The 19560-nt window shown below is 29.6% G+C and overlaps 1 protein-coding gene across 4 annotated transcripts in view; it reads left to right on the forward strand.

The window, feature by feature from the left end:
• The first annotated feature begins 3224 nt into the window (after nt 1-3224).
• LOC140450182 (lipase 3-like) overlaps nt 3225-19560 on the forward strand; it is an 84293-nt gene continuing 67957 nt past the window's right edge. For all 4 annotated transcript variants that reach the window (XM_072543638.1, XM_072543641.1, XM_072543640.1 and 1 more), the window contains exons 1-2: nt 3225-3340; nt 8541-8842. In XM_072543638.1, coding sequence (XP_072399739.1) covers nt 3257-3340; nt 8541-8842 — 386 coding nt within the window. In that variant the 5' untranslated portion in view covers nt 3225-3256. The remainder of the gene's footprint in view (nt 3341-8540; nt 8843-19560) is intronic.

Genomic DNA, 19560 nt, shown 5'->3' on the forward strand with positions numbered 1-19560 from the left:
CTTGAAGGACTAACAGCTTTTAAATGGTTTTATTTGAATTGCTTATTTTATATAAATAAATCCTAGGTGAATTTATGAAAAAAAAAAGGGTAAATCGGGTTAGGGTAGGTTAATTTAGAAGGGTTTGTAGGTCGAAAATTACAAAATTCCGAATAGAAACAAATAACTTCCTACATGCCATTGTATCTGAATTATTTTATTTACTTATAAGCGTAAAATTACAGTAAAATTAATGATTAATCAATGAGTAAAATCAATTTTCTCAAACAAATTTATGAATGAAGTAATAAACATAAAAATAAAAATTCATTATACCCAATTTAACTAGAGCTAATATAAAATATTGAAATTATCAATGATAAGGGACTTATTCTATTAACCTTTAACTACGGGCGCCCCTCCATTAGTCATAACTACGTGCGCGGTGTATTCTGCACACCACCGACTAAAAACGCAAATAAAAGCCACAACTAGGTATTTTTAGTACATATATTGTATATAATAAATGTAGGCATATATTTAAGAGAAGGTCTTCTTGAGATTCTTGTATATTAGCTTAACATTAAAAATATTATAAAACTAGTATATAAATCTAAAAACTATGAGTAAATGATCATTCACAAATGAACATATTTGAGAATATGTGTGCTATTCACTTTCGTTTTCTTCCTCGTTTGCGTCTACTAAATTACAATTTGCACAAATTGTGCTCACCAACAGAGTGCTCTTTACAAACCATTCTATTACATTTGTTGCAAGATATTGTTGTAACTCTATTTTTGCTCCTTCCACAACAATGGCACCTCCCCCGTTTTTTTGCTGGTGGTTGTTCATCGTGGTCGTCTTGTACGTTTTTGTATTTCTTCAAGAATATTTTTAAATCCAGAGCTAAACTCTGTATTTCCGCCCTCTCAGAAAGATGAGGTCTTATCAATGCCAATGATAATTCTTTTTAGAAGAACTCTTCTATATTTTTGAGGATTGTCGATGTTGGCAGCATTGTACAGGATCTGGCTGCAATATTCAGGAGTTGAAAAAACAATGCCATTGGCCATCTTCGTGTTCTTCGGGATACCGAATAGGTACTGCACATTTTGTCTACAGTGTCTACGCCTCCTTTATGTGAATTATAGTCTAAAATTATCATTGGTTTTCGTGTTTCGGGATCTACTGTAGAATTACTGTGCATGGTAGATAGGAGAATGACAGCTTTATTTTTTTTTGGTGTGTAGGATACAATGGTAACTTCTTTTTGAAAACCAAAAGTGGATGATCCAATTGGTGTGTTTTTTCTTGGTAAAAACTCTGGAGGTAGTTCCCTTTTATTTCGTTTAAGTGTGCCAACCATCGTTATCTTTTCCTTCAAAAGGTCAATTACCAACGGATAACTCGTATACCAATTGTCGCATGTTAAATTACGGTTTTTACCTTTCCAAGGTTGAAGCAGGCGATGGGTAATATCCGTTGGTGTGTTAGATTTTTTGTAGGGCCCTTCCGGTTGTTGACCACAATACACCTCAAAATTGGTGACATAAAAGGTCTGCGCGTCACATAACACAAACACTTTTAAGCCATACTTTGCAGGTTTACTTGGAATGTATTGCACAAAGTTGCATCTACCTCTAAAAGGTATCAACATTTCATCGATAGTCATTTCTTCTCCCAAGGAATAGTTGCTGCTACAGTTTTTCATAAACGTATCAAGAGTAAAGCGAATGGCAGCAAGTTTGTCAATTGATTTTCGGTCCTTTCGAGTATCTTTGTTGTCAAACCTAAGAGCAGCAAGCAAAAATAAAAATCGATCTGCGCTCATACAGGCTTGAAAGATTTCTGAGCCGGTACCATCTTTTGTCCACAATTCGAGGAAGTGTGTATGATTTTGTTTTTTAGTCCCTGCAAGAAATAATAATCCTAATAATGCCATGATTTCCTGTTTAGTCGTATTTTTAGCCCGTCTTGGCCGTTCATAATTTAATCGCATTTTTGCAATCTGCAAATTTGTACATTCAACTATATTTTCTATGATTTCATTTGTAAAGAGTTTTTCAAAAGCACTTAGTTCCGTAGTAACATCTCTCGCACAAACTGTTGGCCCAGGAAATATCTTGACAATATTTTTTGAAGGAGTTTTAGTAAATTTGCTAAGAAGAGATTTCTTATACCATTTAGTTTTTCTGTCTTTTGCTATAAAATAATCATTGTCTTCATCAAGATCTGAACTGTTTTCAATGTTACTGTTTGTGTCCGAGTCAATCGTATATTGATTTTCGTCATTCAGATCAACTTCTGATTCAGTGTCGTGCTCCGTTTTTTCTATTAGCTCGTCGTCTGATGTATCTGGGTCTCCACCAACATCTTCATCAGATTCTTCCTCAAATATAGCTTGAGCCATAGCTCTAAGTTCATCTTCTGAGAGTTTTTGGGGATTTCTTACTGGTACACGATCCCTGCAAAGTAAATATTTTGTAGTACCTCTCGATTTATAAACGTTACGAGAAATATATAGAGGCAACGTTTGTAATTTTTATTATTTATTTCTAATTAATATTTCAAAGAGACATGACCGTATTGCTATGGAAGAAAGAAGATGAAAAAACAAGACCACAAAAACAACTAGAAGGTCGTTAAATAGTCCAATAATAGGTACTCACAAATATCCAAATAGATAACGGTATATTAAGTTATGAGAAAATGCTAAAATAAAATATTTGATCAAATGTATTATCATAAAACTAGTTTTATTATAATAAAATGAAAGTTTTATTAAAATTTTAATAACAAATTCTTTTATTCAAAACCTTGCAAAATGTCTAGCTTTTGTTACATATAAGTCGCTATACATTAATAATGCTATTTTTTAGTAGATAAACGTAATATAAATCTCACAAAATTTACTTACATAACTAGGTGCTTGGTGTACTACATACACCACTGGTAAACTTCTCCTGAATTTTTCCAACCGTCAATCTATCTCTGCAGCAATCAATTTTACAACTGTTGAGGTTTATAGCTGACACATCAGAGATAGGTTAGGTAGAGGGACACGTGCGCAACCAGTGCTTATCAGAAATAGCGGTCAATTTAGTGCGACTGGTGTACTGAGTACACCGTAGCCCGTAGTTAAAGGTTAATAAATGGATGTACGACACTGCTATGTATCCGAATAAAATTTATAGCATTTTTATAAAAATTAAGCAACAAGATTTAAGCAGATTAATTTTTTGTCCGGCATCGTCAAAGTATGTCATAAACAAACATGAAATATTATCTATTATTAACTGTTTTAAGTGTTTACCCCTTAGGGTCGTTTTTGGAACAACTAGATCGAGCTGAAATATTGGTGTGTACAATATTTTATTACTATTTTTTTAATAATAAAAATGTAAAGTTTATCGTGTTTATTTAAAACCCGTTCGCTGTCAAACTTAGTTTTTTTTTAATTTTATAGCGCCTACAGGTCAATTTTATGTTCTAAACTTATAAAAAAATATTCAAAAAATTCTAAAACTTATGTATGTATGTAATAAAAAATCAACAACTTCAATTTAAACTTAGAAGATCTATATATTTTTTTTTTTCATGAAAAGATTTGAAATAATTAATAGGATGTACATTAGTGTTATAAATACCGCATCCAAAAGTTGTGTTTGTTTTTAAAATTTTGCATCTGTTTTGTTTTTAGGAAATTGTGTAATGCAGAACCGACATATTTTGTGAAATAGATTCTGGAATTTTTCGAAATAATGCTCCTAACTTTGTCTTATCATATTTTGGTTTTCGAGGGTTGAGTAGTATATATGTTGTCACAATGTTTCTTGTAAACGCTAATAAATCCAATGGAAGTATACTTTCAACAAATTCATCAGCGTTAAAGTGAATTTTAGTGTGGTGTTTAATTCTATATAAAATCCATGCGTTAAATATTGAAGCTGACAAAAGGTGAATACAAATTTGCCACCACCATTTATTGTTACGCAGTTTTGGTCTATATGTATATCCATTAAACCAGTACCTCCCATATGAGTATTATACTGCTGAATTGCGTAGGGAGCGTCTACCATTATATATTTTTTTTCTGCTACAGAATAAGGACGTACCGATTGTGTAGGTTCAACGCCATAACAATTTAAAGCCATCTGACAGATGGCATTATCCTTCCACTGGATAAATATTATATTTTTATCAGATAGAGATGATCATTTATACTTTTAAATATATGAATCAACGGATCCTTGTACTGATTTTTTCATTGCGTTTTTGTTCAAGGCGCTTTTCATAATCCCATTATGTCTAATGGTGCCCGTGCAACTATGTCCCAATTCACTCATGGCCCTTATCAGTAGAAGTCAAGTACAAATGTTGTCAATAAACAAGTAAAATTTTTGATTGGCAAAATTATTCTTCACCCTCTCGGCAAAAGTTGTAACTACAGATCCACTTCTAGTTAGGTTCTTTTCCCTTGGAAAGTTCGGTACCCACAAGATAACCATTTGAGACATTCTCAGACCAAAATTTAAACCCATATCAAATCTAATAGGTTTCCCTTAAATTCGTTGTTTACAGCTATGGTGGCTGTAGTACCATGGATTCATCAACAGATACTGATATGGTTTCACCAACCGGCACCTATTTTATAAATGAATTATTTAAATGTTCTGTAAGTGGTCTTATTTTAGTAAACTTATCATTTTTTGTAGCTGAGTGTTATCTAAAAATTGTAAATTTTGCAAAATTTCTCTAAACCTATTTCTCGACATTGCGTTGGCAATTGCTTCGTTATTCAAACTCCAACACATATGTTTTCTGGACCTTTGAGAATACCCAGAAATGAGTAGGATTGCAGATAATACTTTGAGTTCTTCAATTGTAACCGCAAATGATGTGTTTGCATTTTTGTGTCGGGCATACTTTATGATCTCGTCTTTTATGTACTCAAAAAGAAATTCTCACACCAAGAGGGTGTAAAGAAATCGATTGTACTTTCATAGTAAACATTATTTCAATTTGATAGTTCGATATGTTCTTGTTTATCTTGGGACAAGTCACCTCTTTTCCAGTCGTTATGTTTATTTGATTTATTCGCTCCTTTATTTGATTGAGCCACGTTTATTAAAAGTTCATCATCGCTCGTCAAGAACATATATTTAGCCTTCTGAATCTCACATTGTGAAATAAGAGTTGCCTCAGCTGTGGTGTTTAGTATCGTTGATGAAAACTCATCAGAAAAATCATTGAAATTCACATCATCCGATGATTTAAAATCTTTTGCTAGATGATAAATATATATGTCTGCAGAATCAAACTGCTTCTCAATTAAGTCATTGATTATATTGTTCAGAGTATTAGCTGAACAACTCGTTTTCTTTTCATAAAATGTTTTCTCGTCAATATTTCCAAACTAAAAAGAAAAACCTCAATTAGTAACATATACAGCCAAGTTCCATTTTTGGAACATACAAAAACTAGAGGTTACTCGGCATATTCAAATTGAGGTTAAGCATTTAAACGATACAAATATATTGTATAGGCATATAATATTACTTAAACTTACCCCGATCGCCATATTTAACAACAAAAGGTAGCTATAATTAACCTAGAAGTTATACAACTGCACCTTCCTTAAAATTTTAATATAAATCACACAACAAAAGCCACTTATCCGAAACCAGTGGATAAATTCAGTATGCACGTCTTATTTTGATACTACCGAACACAAATGGTTTATCAAATTTAAGACCAACAGTGAGATCTTGTAACCAGCAGCGAAAGTAATAATTGTTCCAGATATGGAACATGACAGCGAATGGGTGTAAACAATAAAGATTATAGCTCCTCTGATAGTTTAGTTGATTTTATTCACTATATAATATATAAAAGGATTGCCACGTATTCCTTATGTTTTATCTGTCCATTTCCATCAAGCCTTTCTTACCATTACCATCTTTTCTTTTAGTTGCTGATAACTATATTAGTCTTCTCGTAATGAATTCTGTTCACAGGCATACAAATATTATGGTTTTAGTTATTTTTAGGCTTTTGACGTAATATTCTACTTCTAAAGCAATTTGTTTAGGTTAAGTTTAGAGATAAAAGCTGTTGCCAGAATTATATGTGTCTATTTCTTGCTATGTTTGTTCACCTCGAGTCTGCATTTTTTTAAGTCTTTTTTACTTTTGTCTTATGATATTTAAAACAAATAAAGAATTAATAGAGTATTAAATACCGACCAACATGAAAGAAAATTGATATAATTTGTGATACAAACTAGATTTTCATTTAAATATGTTTTCTCCCTATAGCAGTTCAAAACTTTATGATGTTGTTTAGATGATTATTGTCTCCAAGAAGCTCGGCTATGTTAGGAAGGTTTAGTTTACTTCTCGTTTCCTGGAAAATTTGACATTTAGTTAAAGTATGTTTTACTGTACTGTTGTTTGAGACTGGTTGCAGTATGAGGGGTTTTCTCTCGGTAAAGATGTAAATGACTAGTGTGGCTAAGTCGGACTCAAGTAAAGATGACTTGTTTTTTCCTAGGTAACAGAAAGTCTTGTTTTTGTAAAGCATTGTGTTTAATTTAACTTAGTTTTTCGGAACACTGCGACCATTTGTTTTGCCACGCACAACTAACTATGTTTTTTAAATACAATTTAAGATCACATGACACTATTTTACTTGGTTAAACTTGACCATCACTTAAATATGGGAAGGAACCCAGATTAATACCACGTGTTTGCTTTCGTTTGCAGCATTTTGACGTTCTTTGTAAACGTCGTTAGGAATATGGTTTCTGGAGTATATGTTTTGGATGTCACAAAGGGCATTCATTGAGTCAGTTGTGATTGTGTAATTTCTCTGGTCCGTTTTGTTAATGAATTTTAGAGCTTTAAGGATTGCGAATAGTTCTTGGAAATAGTCCAGTTGTTATTCAACTTAAATTTAGCATTGAGTATTAGAAAAAAAAGCTGTCCCCACTCCGTCCCTTGTTTTTGATGCTTCTGTGTAGATCTGTCGCTATAGCCGCTAAATCTATCCATAATATTTTTGAAGTGATTTATTAACATGGCTGGCAGGGATATATGTTTATTAAATTTTGATAGATCAGTGATCACTGGTGGTTTATTTACAGTCCATGAAGGAGGAGGATCTTCGGTAGGGTGGTATATTGTCGGGAATGTTATTCTATATTTATGAAGTAATCCTTTAATTCGTTTATAGAAAGGCGGATTGCATTGAGGGTGACACGAAAAGTAGTAGTCGAAACGACTGTTATGAACGTTATGGTAGACTAGGTTATCTGAAGATGACAGAACTTTACAAGCAAACGACCAACTTAAAAAATCTCTTTTAAATTCTGGAGAGGTTTGCCCTGACACACTACATATACTTTGTATGGGGCTTGTTCAAAAGGTACCCAAAGCGACCCGCAGTCCCGTATTGTAAATTACATCTAGTTCTTTAAGAACAGATTTCTTAGCTGAGTTATATACCACTGTGCCGTAGTCAATTTTTGATCTAACTAATGATTACAAGATTCGGATAAATGGACTTGTCGTATCACTACCCCAGGTGATGTTCGACAGTGTCTTCAAAATACTATTACTTTGCTGGCAAGTACCTTTTAGATTTTTAATGTGACTTTTCCAAACCAATGTTTTGTCAAATATAAGACCGAGGCTTTCAATTACTTGATTTTTTCTATTTGGCTATTTCTTTAGATGATCTCTAAAACATAATGATATTTGTCTTATAGTCTTTGGTCACTTTTTTGAGTTAAATTGTCGTAAATTTACTTATAGCATTGGGTGATGATCGTTTCTAAAATCGTTTATTTTGTGTTTTGTTAAAATTATATCCGCTAAACTTCATTTCTAGTAGATAGTATACTTTTATGCAAAAAATGCATATATCAAAGATTTTAATATTGAAAATTTATAATTATAATATTATACTCTATACTTCACTGCTGGTATACTACATAAAATACACTTCCCTTTCTCTTTCTCTTTCTCTCTCTCTGTCTCTCTCGCTCTTTGTAGCTTCAAAATCCTGTACAGCTTGCTTCCATCTTCTTCGTTAAATCATATCTCCTTACCAGTTTTGTATTCACATGGCATGTAAATCTTTTAAACTGTTATCCTTTCATCTGAGGCTAGGTCTGTCTCCTACCGATTGGATTTTCCTCCCATATCTATTTGATGCGTTCTTCATTGGATAAATGCACTTGTCCTGCCTGACTCACTCGTCTTTTATTCTTCTTTTTTTGTAAATCGATAGTGTCTCTTTATTCTATCAACTGTCGAGCTATATATTTTTTGAAGTATTTTACGTTAACAGTATTTTACTTAACAATAAGTAATTTTGTTTTGTTAAGATTTGGTGGATTGCACTTAGTTACTAGAAAAATCAGCAATCCTTATACCAATATTAAAAAAAATACCATGATATCAGTAAACTTCAATTAAGTGTTTGTTAAAATCGTTTTCTAAAAGGTTAGTTTTATTAGAAATGTTGTGTGTATTTTTTATTTTATGATGTATTAGGTTACCTCATTTGGCTACCCATTGGAAACTCACCAAACAGAAACGGAGGATAATTATATTTTAACAATATTTAGAATTCCACATGGTCGAAATCACTCAATTTCCAATAAGTCTCCAGTGTTACTTAATCACGGGATGTTGGGCTCAGCGGCGAATTATATTTGGCTGGGACCTCAGCGATCTTTAGCCTTCATTTTAGCGGACAAGGGATACGATGTATGGTTGATGAATTCAAGAGGAACATCTTATAGTCGAAAACATAAAAGTTTGAGTCCAAACCAAAGAGAATTTTGGAATTTTTCGTAAGTGTTAGTAATAAAGGGTATTTACAAGTTATGTCAAAATATTTTTTAGGATTTTTCTGATTTTTAAATTACCAAATATTAAGTTTCTTTAAAAAATAAATAGCCATATAAATAGCCATATATACATATATATATATATATATATATATATATATATATATATATATATATATATATTTATATATATATATTTATATATATATATATATATATATATATATATATATATATGTATATATATATATATATTGTTTTGATGTATTGTTTGTGAATGATGAGCAATGAGTATTTTTAATAATATAATATATAGGGTTTTTATCGCGGTTCTCAAAGAATTAATTTGTAAGTACTTTTTTAAATTATCTTTATTATATCTATTATGAAACACGCATATATATCTAACCTAGATAATGTAAATTTAAAATAAACTATGTTTAAATTGAAATTTTTATGAAACTAATTAAATTCTATAGACAATGTAAAATTTAAACAAACTATCTTCAAAATTGAAATTGGTATGACACTAACTAAATTATATTAACAAAATTTTGTACCTTTCTGTCACTGAATGCCTAAATGAACTGTTTTCCACTATATAGATTCTAATCACCACTCAATGTCTTCGTGCTTCGGTTATCCTTGTTTTTGTGAAATTACTTTTTCCAATTATCAGCTTCCACCAATTTAAAATATATTTCGTCTTAAGCATTTATAAACCATCAAGCAAACCAGCAAACAGCATTTATATTTATTCTTCTTTTCAATATACCAATATCCAATCACCATATAATATAATTATCATAAGTTGATTTATACTAATCTCCAATCATAATATAATTTTTAATTTCTTCCAATATCCAACCAATATTCTTCTAATATACTTTCCAATATTATCAAATATTAATACTAAATCACCGATTATTACATACTTTATACTTTCTTCCTAATTCTGACTAAACTGTAACTGATCTGAATTCTTCTTACTAACTGAATGAACTCTAACTAACTTTCATACTAAACTGGCCATCTTGAATCCAAATCACCGAGTAATTATACCTTTTCAATGTTCTAGAATCATCTCGCAAGAAATCCTGTTCGATTTGTTCCATTAAACACATGTCTGAATTTTCTGGAACAATCCATTTCGCACACAAGGCCATCTTCGGTGATCTAGAGAATTTCTTTCTTTTCTATCGAGAATTCTGTTGACATTTAGGCTTTTCAGATCAGAATATACACTTAAATCAGTAACTAACACTCTAATTTAATAAACTACACATTTTAAACAACATATTATTATAACCCCACTTTATATTCGTAATAATTATTAATTTCTGTCTGTCACTTACTGTATAGTTGGTTGCCTATGCACATGGCTCACTTAAATATATCTACAATATTATAATTATTAAAATACAACTTTTTACAATTATTATATGCTAATTTAATATAACTTTAATGTAACTTATAAATTATTTTCTATAAACACCAATCATATCAATACCCCAAAATAATATTTAAAATAAATAATTCACATATTATTTTTTTAAATATTAATTTTCTTATCCACATATCTTAGTAAATATAATAAATTTATTAATTCAATTTCTTATTATTTTTTTTTTATTTAAAATGTGTTCTATTAAATACATCCCTGTTCGCTGTCTATGTCGAACTGTCATGTCAAATGGAGCAATGGAGGCTACATCAGAGAATAAAATATAACCTAATTAAAAATATAATCTATATTGTGTTCTGTTTATTTATAGACAAGATTTCCTTTCAAAAGGCTTCCATCTATATGAATCGTAAGTTTTACACTTTCTATATTATTTTTAGAAAGACATTTATAGTATCAATTCTGTATCTAACCCCAAATTATGAATTTTAGTGTAGCAACAATTTCCATATGGATATAATCAACAAATATGATGTCAAATTTATTCACAACAATAAAATCTACCATCTATTTAACAAATCAAGTCTATTGAATCAAATGAATATATCAGTAAGCTGTTAGTGTTGTTATTATTAGTGTTATATTTAGATCTGGTATCATCCTTTTATAATAATTAATTATTCCAATGAATCCTCTTAAAGTTCTTAAATTGTGTGGTGTTTTATATTCCTGAATGACCTGTGTCCGTTCTGGATCCATTTCGATTCCCTTAGTATTAGGTTTATAACCTAGATATATTACTTCTTTTTGAAAAAATGTACATTTTTCTTGATTTATTTTATTTTTAGTCCAACTTTGTCTAATCTGTTGATTATAATTTTAAGGTGTTTCTCATGATCTTCAGCAGTTTTAGAAAAAATTAATATATCATCAATGTAGTGAATTACAAAATGTTCATATTGATCCAAAATATCATGAAGACATCTACATAGAGCACTGCAAGATGATTGAAGTCCAAATGGTACTACTTTGAATTGATATACTACTCCATCTATCTGAAATCCTGTATACTGTCTACTTTTTCTTTCTAGAGGTATTAACCAAAAGCTATGCTGTAAATCGATTTTAGTGAAAAATGACATTCCTGTAATTCTTCCTAGTATTCCATCTATACTCATTGGTGCTTCAAATTGCTTTTCAGTGATCTTGGTAATATTCCTTGCATCCAAAAATAACCTGATTTCACCAGATCTTTTACGTACTACTACTATAGGTTTTATGAAACGTGTATCTGCCTTCTCAATGATACCATCTTCTAACATATTATTAATCGTTCTGTTTACTTCTTCTCTGTATTTATATGGTATTGGGTATAATTTTGTTTTAAAATGTTTTTCTTCTTTAACTTTTATACTATGGATATAATTTTGTGCAATTCTATATTCTTTATTGACAAGTCCCTTGTGTTGCTGCAATATGGAAACGACTATTGATTTATATTCTTCAGGGCAATTTAAAACTTTTATCATATCTTCTTCTTTACAAATAAAATTATTCTTCATTTTGTACTCATTATTCCTTGCTTCCAATTTTACGCACTCCACCTCGTAGGCATCCATCTGCTTAAAATTTCCATTCCTTAAATATTCACTACAATAATTTTTCTTTACATTCTTTTGGGACATTTCCCTATCATCAAAATACATTTCTTCTTCATAAACATCATTATTTTCTTTTAATAATATCCTATCAACTCTTATTCCTTCTTCCACCTCATCTTTCTGCATAAATTTAATTATTTGCCCTTCCAAAGTTACCATTTTTTCTTCAAAATCTATCTTTACTTTCTTCTTTTCCAATTCATCATTTCCCATTAATATATCAACACATAAATTCTTGACAATAAATCCTTGCATATTAATTTCTTTATTAAAAATATTAATTTAAAAATTGGCTAGTTTATCAATTTCAATTAACTTCTTATTATTTGCACCAACAATTTTAATTTTTGGAATCTTTATTATATCTGATAGTTTTAATGTATTAAAAATAAAATTCTCCGAGACTAAAGTACTTTCTGAACCAGTATCTATCATAATCTTAATCATTTTATTTTTGGCCAAAGCATTTATATAAATTAAATTAATAGATTCAATAATTTTATCTTCATCTAAAGAAATAAATTCAGAAGGTTTTTCATAATAGCAATGGCCTAACTTGTAATTCAGAAAGTTTAGTGAACAAAATTTTGATTATTCTCATTTTCAGATTGTATCTGACCACTTGGATCTGATGTCGTATGTCTTTCCCTACTATGACTTCTATTCACATTTTCTTGCCTTGTACTATTTCGTTCCCTGTCTTCGCAGCTTCTATTCCTTCGTACACAATTTACCTGTCTGTTATAGTTAGGTCGCTCTGTATTTCTTCTATTGTTAAAATCTTGTCTATTATAACTAGTATTGTTATTAAAATTCTGTCTATTTTGATTACTGTTATTATTATTAAAATTTTGTAAATTATTACCATATCTAGTATTATTGTATGATTGACTATATTGTTGATAATTATTGTTATATTATATTGTAAGTTATTATTGTTTTCTTGTTATTATTACTTGTCATATTACCTCTTTGTATTCTTTGAATAAAATTAATAAAACCCTCTATTGTTTGAATATTTTGTACAGTTACTGTTTGCACAACATCAGCATCAAAATGTCTAGATACATTTAAGACTGTTTCATCCTCTCTAAGTGGTGGTTCTAAATATTTTGCAACTGTTATCAGTTTCAATGCATAATCTACCATATTTGATTTTAAATTGTGATTATACTTTCCAAAATATAGAATTTCTCTAAACTTTGCTTGCTCTAATTCACCCCAATAATAATTTAAAAATTTATTTTCAAATGTTTGAAAATTATCTAAATAATTTTCAATACTAGCAAACCAAGTTGCTGCATTGTCATTTAATGTCATTCTAATATAATCTTTAATATCATTAATATTATTCACAAATCTTAATTTATGTTTTAAACTATTTATGTATACTCTAGGATGCAAATTTTTTATATTACCAGAGAATTTAATCCCAGTCTCATTTGTTAAATTTAAGTAAGGTCTCCCTATGTCTCTCATTTGTAAAATATCATCTATTCTCTGTTCCACATTTCTTATTTGATTACTATTTATTTGGATATTTTGTTGTATATCGTCTAATTTTTCTTCTGTGTTTCTCCTGTCCTCGTTAATTTTTACTTCTAAGTTACATTTCTGCAACTCTATTTTCTGTTTTATATCTATCTTATTATCTTAAATAATTCTCTTTACTTCTGTCCTCTCATTTTCTATCCTTTTCTTGTAGTCATTCCGTATATTTTTTATTTCATTTGCTACTTTTTTCTCTGCAGTTTCAAGTTTTTTATCCATTTGTTTTTCTATTTGTTTTACAATTTTATTATCATTATCTTCTAGTTTCCTTTCTAATTTTCTATAATTCTCTTCTAATTTCTGTTCCATTTTTTTCATGTCTTCTTTGACTTCTTTTGAATTCTCTTCCAATTTTTTTATGTCTTCTTTGATTTCTTTTGAATTCTCTTCCATTTTTTTTGTATTCTCTTCCATTTTCTTGTTCATCTGCATCATTAATGACATCAAAGCTGCTATATTGATATTTTCCTCTCTTTCTGGATTCATTTCTGCAGTATCTTGTGAAGCTTGAACTAAAATCTCCTCTTGTACAGGTTGTGTTTCTACTTCAACATCTTCTTCATTCTTTTTGCTTCTTGTACCTTTCTTTCCTTAAGACATTTTGAGACTTTACTTGTTCAAATATAATTAAAAATAAAATCTATAATTTTTTCTTTCTAATGAAAATTAATTTAATTATATGAGAGCACTTATCTTCCCAAACTAATTCTTTTAAATAGAGAGTCCCGCGGTGGGCGCCAAATTGTTATGATGTATTGTTTGTGAATGATGAGCAATGAGTATTTTTAATAATATAATATATAGGGTTTTTATCGCGGTTCTCAAAGAATTAGTTTGTAAGTACTTTTTTAAATTATTTTATTATATCTATTATGAAACACACATATATATCTAACCTAGCCAATGTAAATTTAAAATAAACTATCTTTAAATTGAAATTCTTATGAAACTAATTAAATTCTATAGACAGTGTAAAATTTAAACAAACTATCTTCAAAATTGAAATTGTTATGACACTAACTAAATTATATTAACAAAATTTTGTACCTTTCTGTCACTGAATGCCTAAATGAACTGTTTTCCACTATATAGATTCTAATCACCACTCAATGTCTTCGTGCTTCGGTTATCCTTGTTTTTGTGAAATTACTTTTTCCAATTATCAGCTTCCACCAATTTAAAATATATTTCTTCTTAAGCATTTATAAACCACCAAGCAAACCAGCAAACAGCATTTATATTTATTCTTCTTTTCAATATACCAATATCCAATCACCATATAATTATCATAAGTTGATTTATACTAATCTCCAATCATAATATAATTTTTAATTTCTTCCAATATCCAACCAATATTCTTCTAATATACTTTCCAATATTATCAAATATTATTACTAAATCACCGATTATTACATACTTTATACTTTCTTCCTAATTCTGTCTAAACTGTAACTGATCTGAATTCTTCTTACTAACTGAATGAACTCTAACTAACTTTCATACTAAACTGGCCATCTTGAATCCAAATCACCGAGTATTTATACCTTTTCAATGTTCTAGAATCATCTCGCAAGAAATCCTGTTCGATTTGTTCCATTAAACACATGTCTGAATTTTCTGGAACAATCCATTTCGCACACAAGGCCATCTTCGGTGATCTAGAGAATTCCTTTCTTTTCTATCGAGAATTCTGTTGACATTTAGGCTTTTCAGATCAGAATATACACTTAAATCAGTAACTAACACTCTAATTTAATAAACTACACATTTTAAACAACATCTTAATATAATCCCACTTTATATTCGTAATAATTATTAATTTCTGTCTGTCACTTACTGTATAGTTGGTTGCCTATGCACATGGCTCACTTAAATATATCTACAATATTATAATTATTAAAATACATTTTTTTACAATTATTATATGCTAATTTCTTAAAAATGCCCTCACATAAATATATTTTTATAAAATTCTCTAGTATATAACTTATTAAAATAACCAAATACTTTTTATATCTAATATTATCTAGTAGTGTAACTTATAAATTATTTTCTATACACACCAATCATATCAATATATATAATATATTATAATATAATATAATATAATATAATATAATATAATATAATATAATATAATATAATATAATATAATATAATATAATATAATATAATATAATATAATATAATATAATATAATATAATATAATATAATATAATATAATATAATATAATATAATATAATATAATATAATATAATATAATATAATATAATATAATATAATATAATATAATATAATATAATATAATAGAATATAATATAATATAATATAATATAATATAATATAGTATAATATAATATAATATAATATAATATAATATAATATAATATAATATAATATAATATAATATAATATAATATAATATAATATAATATAATATAATATAAAGTGCACTCGTAAGTGAATGGGAAGTTTTCGGTCAATTTGGAGATAAAAAAGACAAGAGTTGTGCTATTTTATCTATTTAATGAAGACGTTTCGCCCACTGTTTACTGAGCATGTCGACAATATAGCGTCGAACTATTGGTTGACATCAGGAAAGATGTTCCCTGAAACGGAAGGTTCAATATTTGCCATTCAGGATCAGGGTATACCAACCAAAATTTACCTGAAATATATCGTCAAAGACCCTCAGGTCCAAAACGACAAATGCCGATATGGATGTCAAGCCCAAGAAACTATCCAACATCTTACCGGGGAATGCCAATCATTTGCTGAAACTTAATATAAGGAACGGCCTGACTCAGTAGGGAAGATCCTCCATCAAGAGTTAGCTTTTAAACTGGGACTTCTACAAACAAACCATCTGCCGTATTATCAATACGTTCCTGAAAGTATGCTTGAGAATGACAACTACAAGCTATACTGGGATCGCACTGTGCTCACAGACCGAACTGTAGCACATAATAGCAATAATAGACCAGATCTCGTGCTAGTTAATAAACTAACAAAACAAACAACACTAATCGATGTGGCGATACCTAACAACAATAATCTGCGTGTTAAGTACAACGAAAAGATTGCCAAGTACAGATATCTGAAAATACAAATGAGGAGACAATGGAGAATGGAAAGTACTCAGACAATACCTATTACTCTTTCTAATACTGGAGTCATTCCGAAGAACCTCCTAGAAAATATAAAAAAGATGGGTCTAAATAAACATCTATATAAGATCATGCAGAAAGCCGTGCCACTTTCGACGTCCAGATGCGTGCGAAAATTTTTGGGAGATACACCGACGTACCGAGTTACCTAGGACTCGATAACATGGAAAGGGTCCCACCAAAGCTCAATCCTTTTGATACCATAGGTATCTGAGATGAGTAAATTTTCCCCTTAGAGGGAGTGTGAGCCGTATGGCTAAATCTGGATGTTAATGAAAAAACTATCTATAATACTTTAAAAGTTTTTTATATTCGCGAAATAATGCAAAATTTGTAAATTATTTGCAAGTATAAAAAACTCCTTCTTGGCATTTCATCTCTTGTGTCAAAGGTCATTTTGAAATATTGTTCTGAAGCTATTTTCTTGTGTTGTTTTAAAGTTATTACTATCTTGGAATAAGCCACAAGTTAAAATTCAAGTAAGTTTTATCTTTATAATATTTTAAAATAGTAATCTCCATCTTGAAAATTAATTAATTAAATGAATTGTTGATTAATATGTTGATTACCGTTCATTATTTTATGCATGTTTGCATGTCATTTATCAAATTCTCCCAGAGATCGTCCCAGAATGGAATACATAAGTAAAATTTGAAAGTTTGAGTTTTTTGTTTATATGTTTTAAATTTCTAGGTATCGTTGTTTGTATCTTTCGTTTTTAGTCAAATTGTTCATTTTGACGGATAGCATGCTTTAGGTCAATTAATCTGTGCTTCCCCTACCCCTGGTGTATTACTTTGTCCTCCAAAGTCCTCTGAATTTAGTTTTAGTTTCATATTAACCTGTATATCAAGTTTTGTTAAGACCGTATATTATGTACTATTTCTTAACGACTATTTTGAACTTCAGAAGAACGGATAAAGGGAAAACGTAAATTATATTTGAAGACCTTATTGCAATAGAATGGTAAGCCACAAAATAAGAAAGCTGAGATATTAAGGTTAAAAGTTTTAAAAAAATCTTAGAAAAATTGAGTTAACTTTAGAAAACCATAACTCTTGTTATTTAATTGTGTTAGTCATTATAATGCATAAAAATTTATTATTTTACCGAAAAAACACATATATATAAAAAAATTAGGTTTATTAAAAAAATGTGGCTTAACATGTTGTTCGATTTAAAAAATCGTAACACTATATTGGAAAAAAATAATAAAATTATATATCTACAATTTCCACTTTTTTATTATCATTGTCGGTAGCTTCTTTTAGCTGATTATAAAAGTATGGTGGACTGGCGGAATATAAGCTAATAAGCTTTTTATATTCTTGCAATTTCCAAAGGCAACTGTTTGACAACTCCATTGGTACAGGTCTGCCTATTTTTGTGACATTATCTTCTTGATATTCTCCATTGACACTATGTTTGACAAAAAATTACCCAACTTTTTGTGATTTAAATTGAAAGCTGTATGTTCCAGCAAAATCGAAGCTTTGCTTGTCAGGAAAACGTGCGTTTTTATTAACATTATTTAGAAGAGGTTCAAACCTGTAAAAATCATTCTGTGTCATCTGCGTAACCACAAAAGGATTTTTTTTATTTGCTTTCATCATAATATCTGCCCAACCTTCTGACGAATAAATAACTGGTGCACAGTTTCTCTGGAATTTATCAATTTGAGACAAATCCCGGTCTGATGGCATAATAAAATGACCACTAACCAGAAAATGATGTGTTATTTTGTTTATATTTCTTTTCCTTGACTAACTGCATCCAAAAAGCCATTAATTGTCAGTTCTTGTTTTGACCTCGATAGTTATCATTAAAAATAACGAGCTCTTCATAACACGACTGATTCTGTAAAAAATTCATCACAACATAAATAACCTTTTCCACTCCGCGCTTAGCTTGATCTTCGGTCCATCAGTACATGTATCCCTTGTCGTTGGTACAGTCGTAAATCCCCAAGTTTTTTTTTATTTAAAACACTTATACCACATCAACCAAGCAGGGTTATTGGTGGGATGACAAACATAATAGTTTTAATACGATTATGTACATTAAATAGCATAATACAATATTATATCTCTTAAATATTTTAATACATTTAAATTTGTATCTTTCAGGATGGATTTGAGGTCGTCTGAAATTCTATGCAGTCTTCTTTGATTTTGGAAACATGGACAGTCAAGCAGGAAGTGTTTCACTGTCAGTGAAGTGGTGCAATTATTGCAAATTGGCGGTGGATCTTAAACGGTTTATAATTACTTGATCTCGTCTACTTGTGGGGTTATTTAGATATATATTGCAAATGTTAATATGTTTTTGGTAAGCAACTGTTACAGCTACAGCTTCAAGACTAGTACTAAATGCAATTGGTTTAGCTTGTATATCTGTTCTAGTGAAGATAGCTACTCCGCCACTGGCTTGGTGTGCGTTTCTATTTTTTAGAAAACATTAATAATTTCGGAGATTTATATTGGTATTTTTAAAATGGGTCTCTTGAAAATAAAGTATTTTAGGAGATGGTTCATTTATTAAAAGTTTTAATTGTTCAATATCGGTATTTTTAAAGACACAAATAAACGTACATGTGTATGCCAAGCCAAGGGTCAAATAATAGAACAAGTAAATTCCATAAAATATTTGGGAGCAAATATCAATAGTCAGTGTAATCCAAAAAAAAAATTCTATCAAAAATCGAACAAGCAAGGAAAGTATTCATAAGCATGAAAACATTTTTTACAAGATCAGACCTTAGTTTGCAGCTTAGAATCCGAATGATCAGATGTTACGTTTTTTCTGTCTTACTCTATGTTTGTGAAAGTTGGACAATGGACTCTGAAATAGAAAAAAAATAGATGCCTTTGAGATGTATATATACAGATGAATGCTGAGAATTTCATGGAAACAAAGAGTTACTAATGTTGAGGTA

This window comes from Diabrotica undecimpunctata, chromosome 9, assembly GCF_040954645.1.
Source record: "Diabrotica undecimpunctata isolate CICGRU chromosome 9, icDiaUnde3, whole genome shotgun sequence".
Lineage (NCBI taxonomy): Eukaryota > Metazoa > Arthropoda > Insecta > Coleoptera > Chrysomelidae > Diabrotica > Diabrotica undecimpunctata.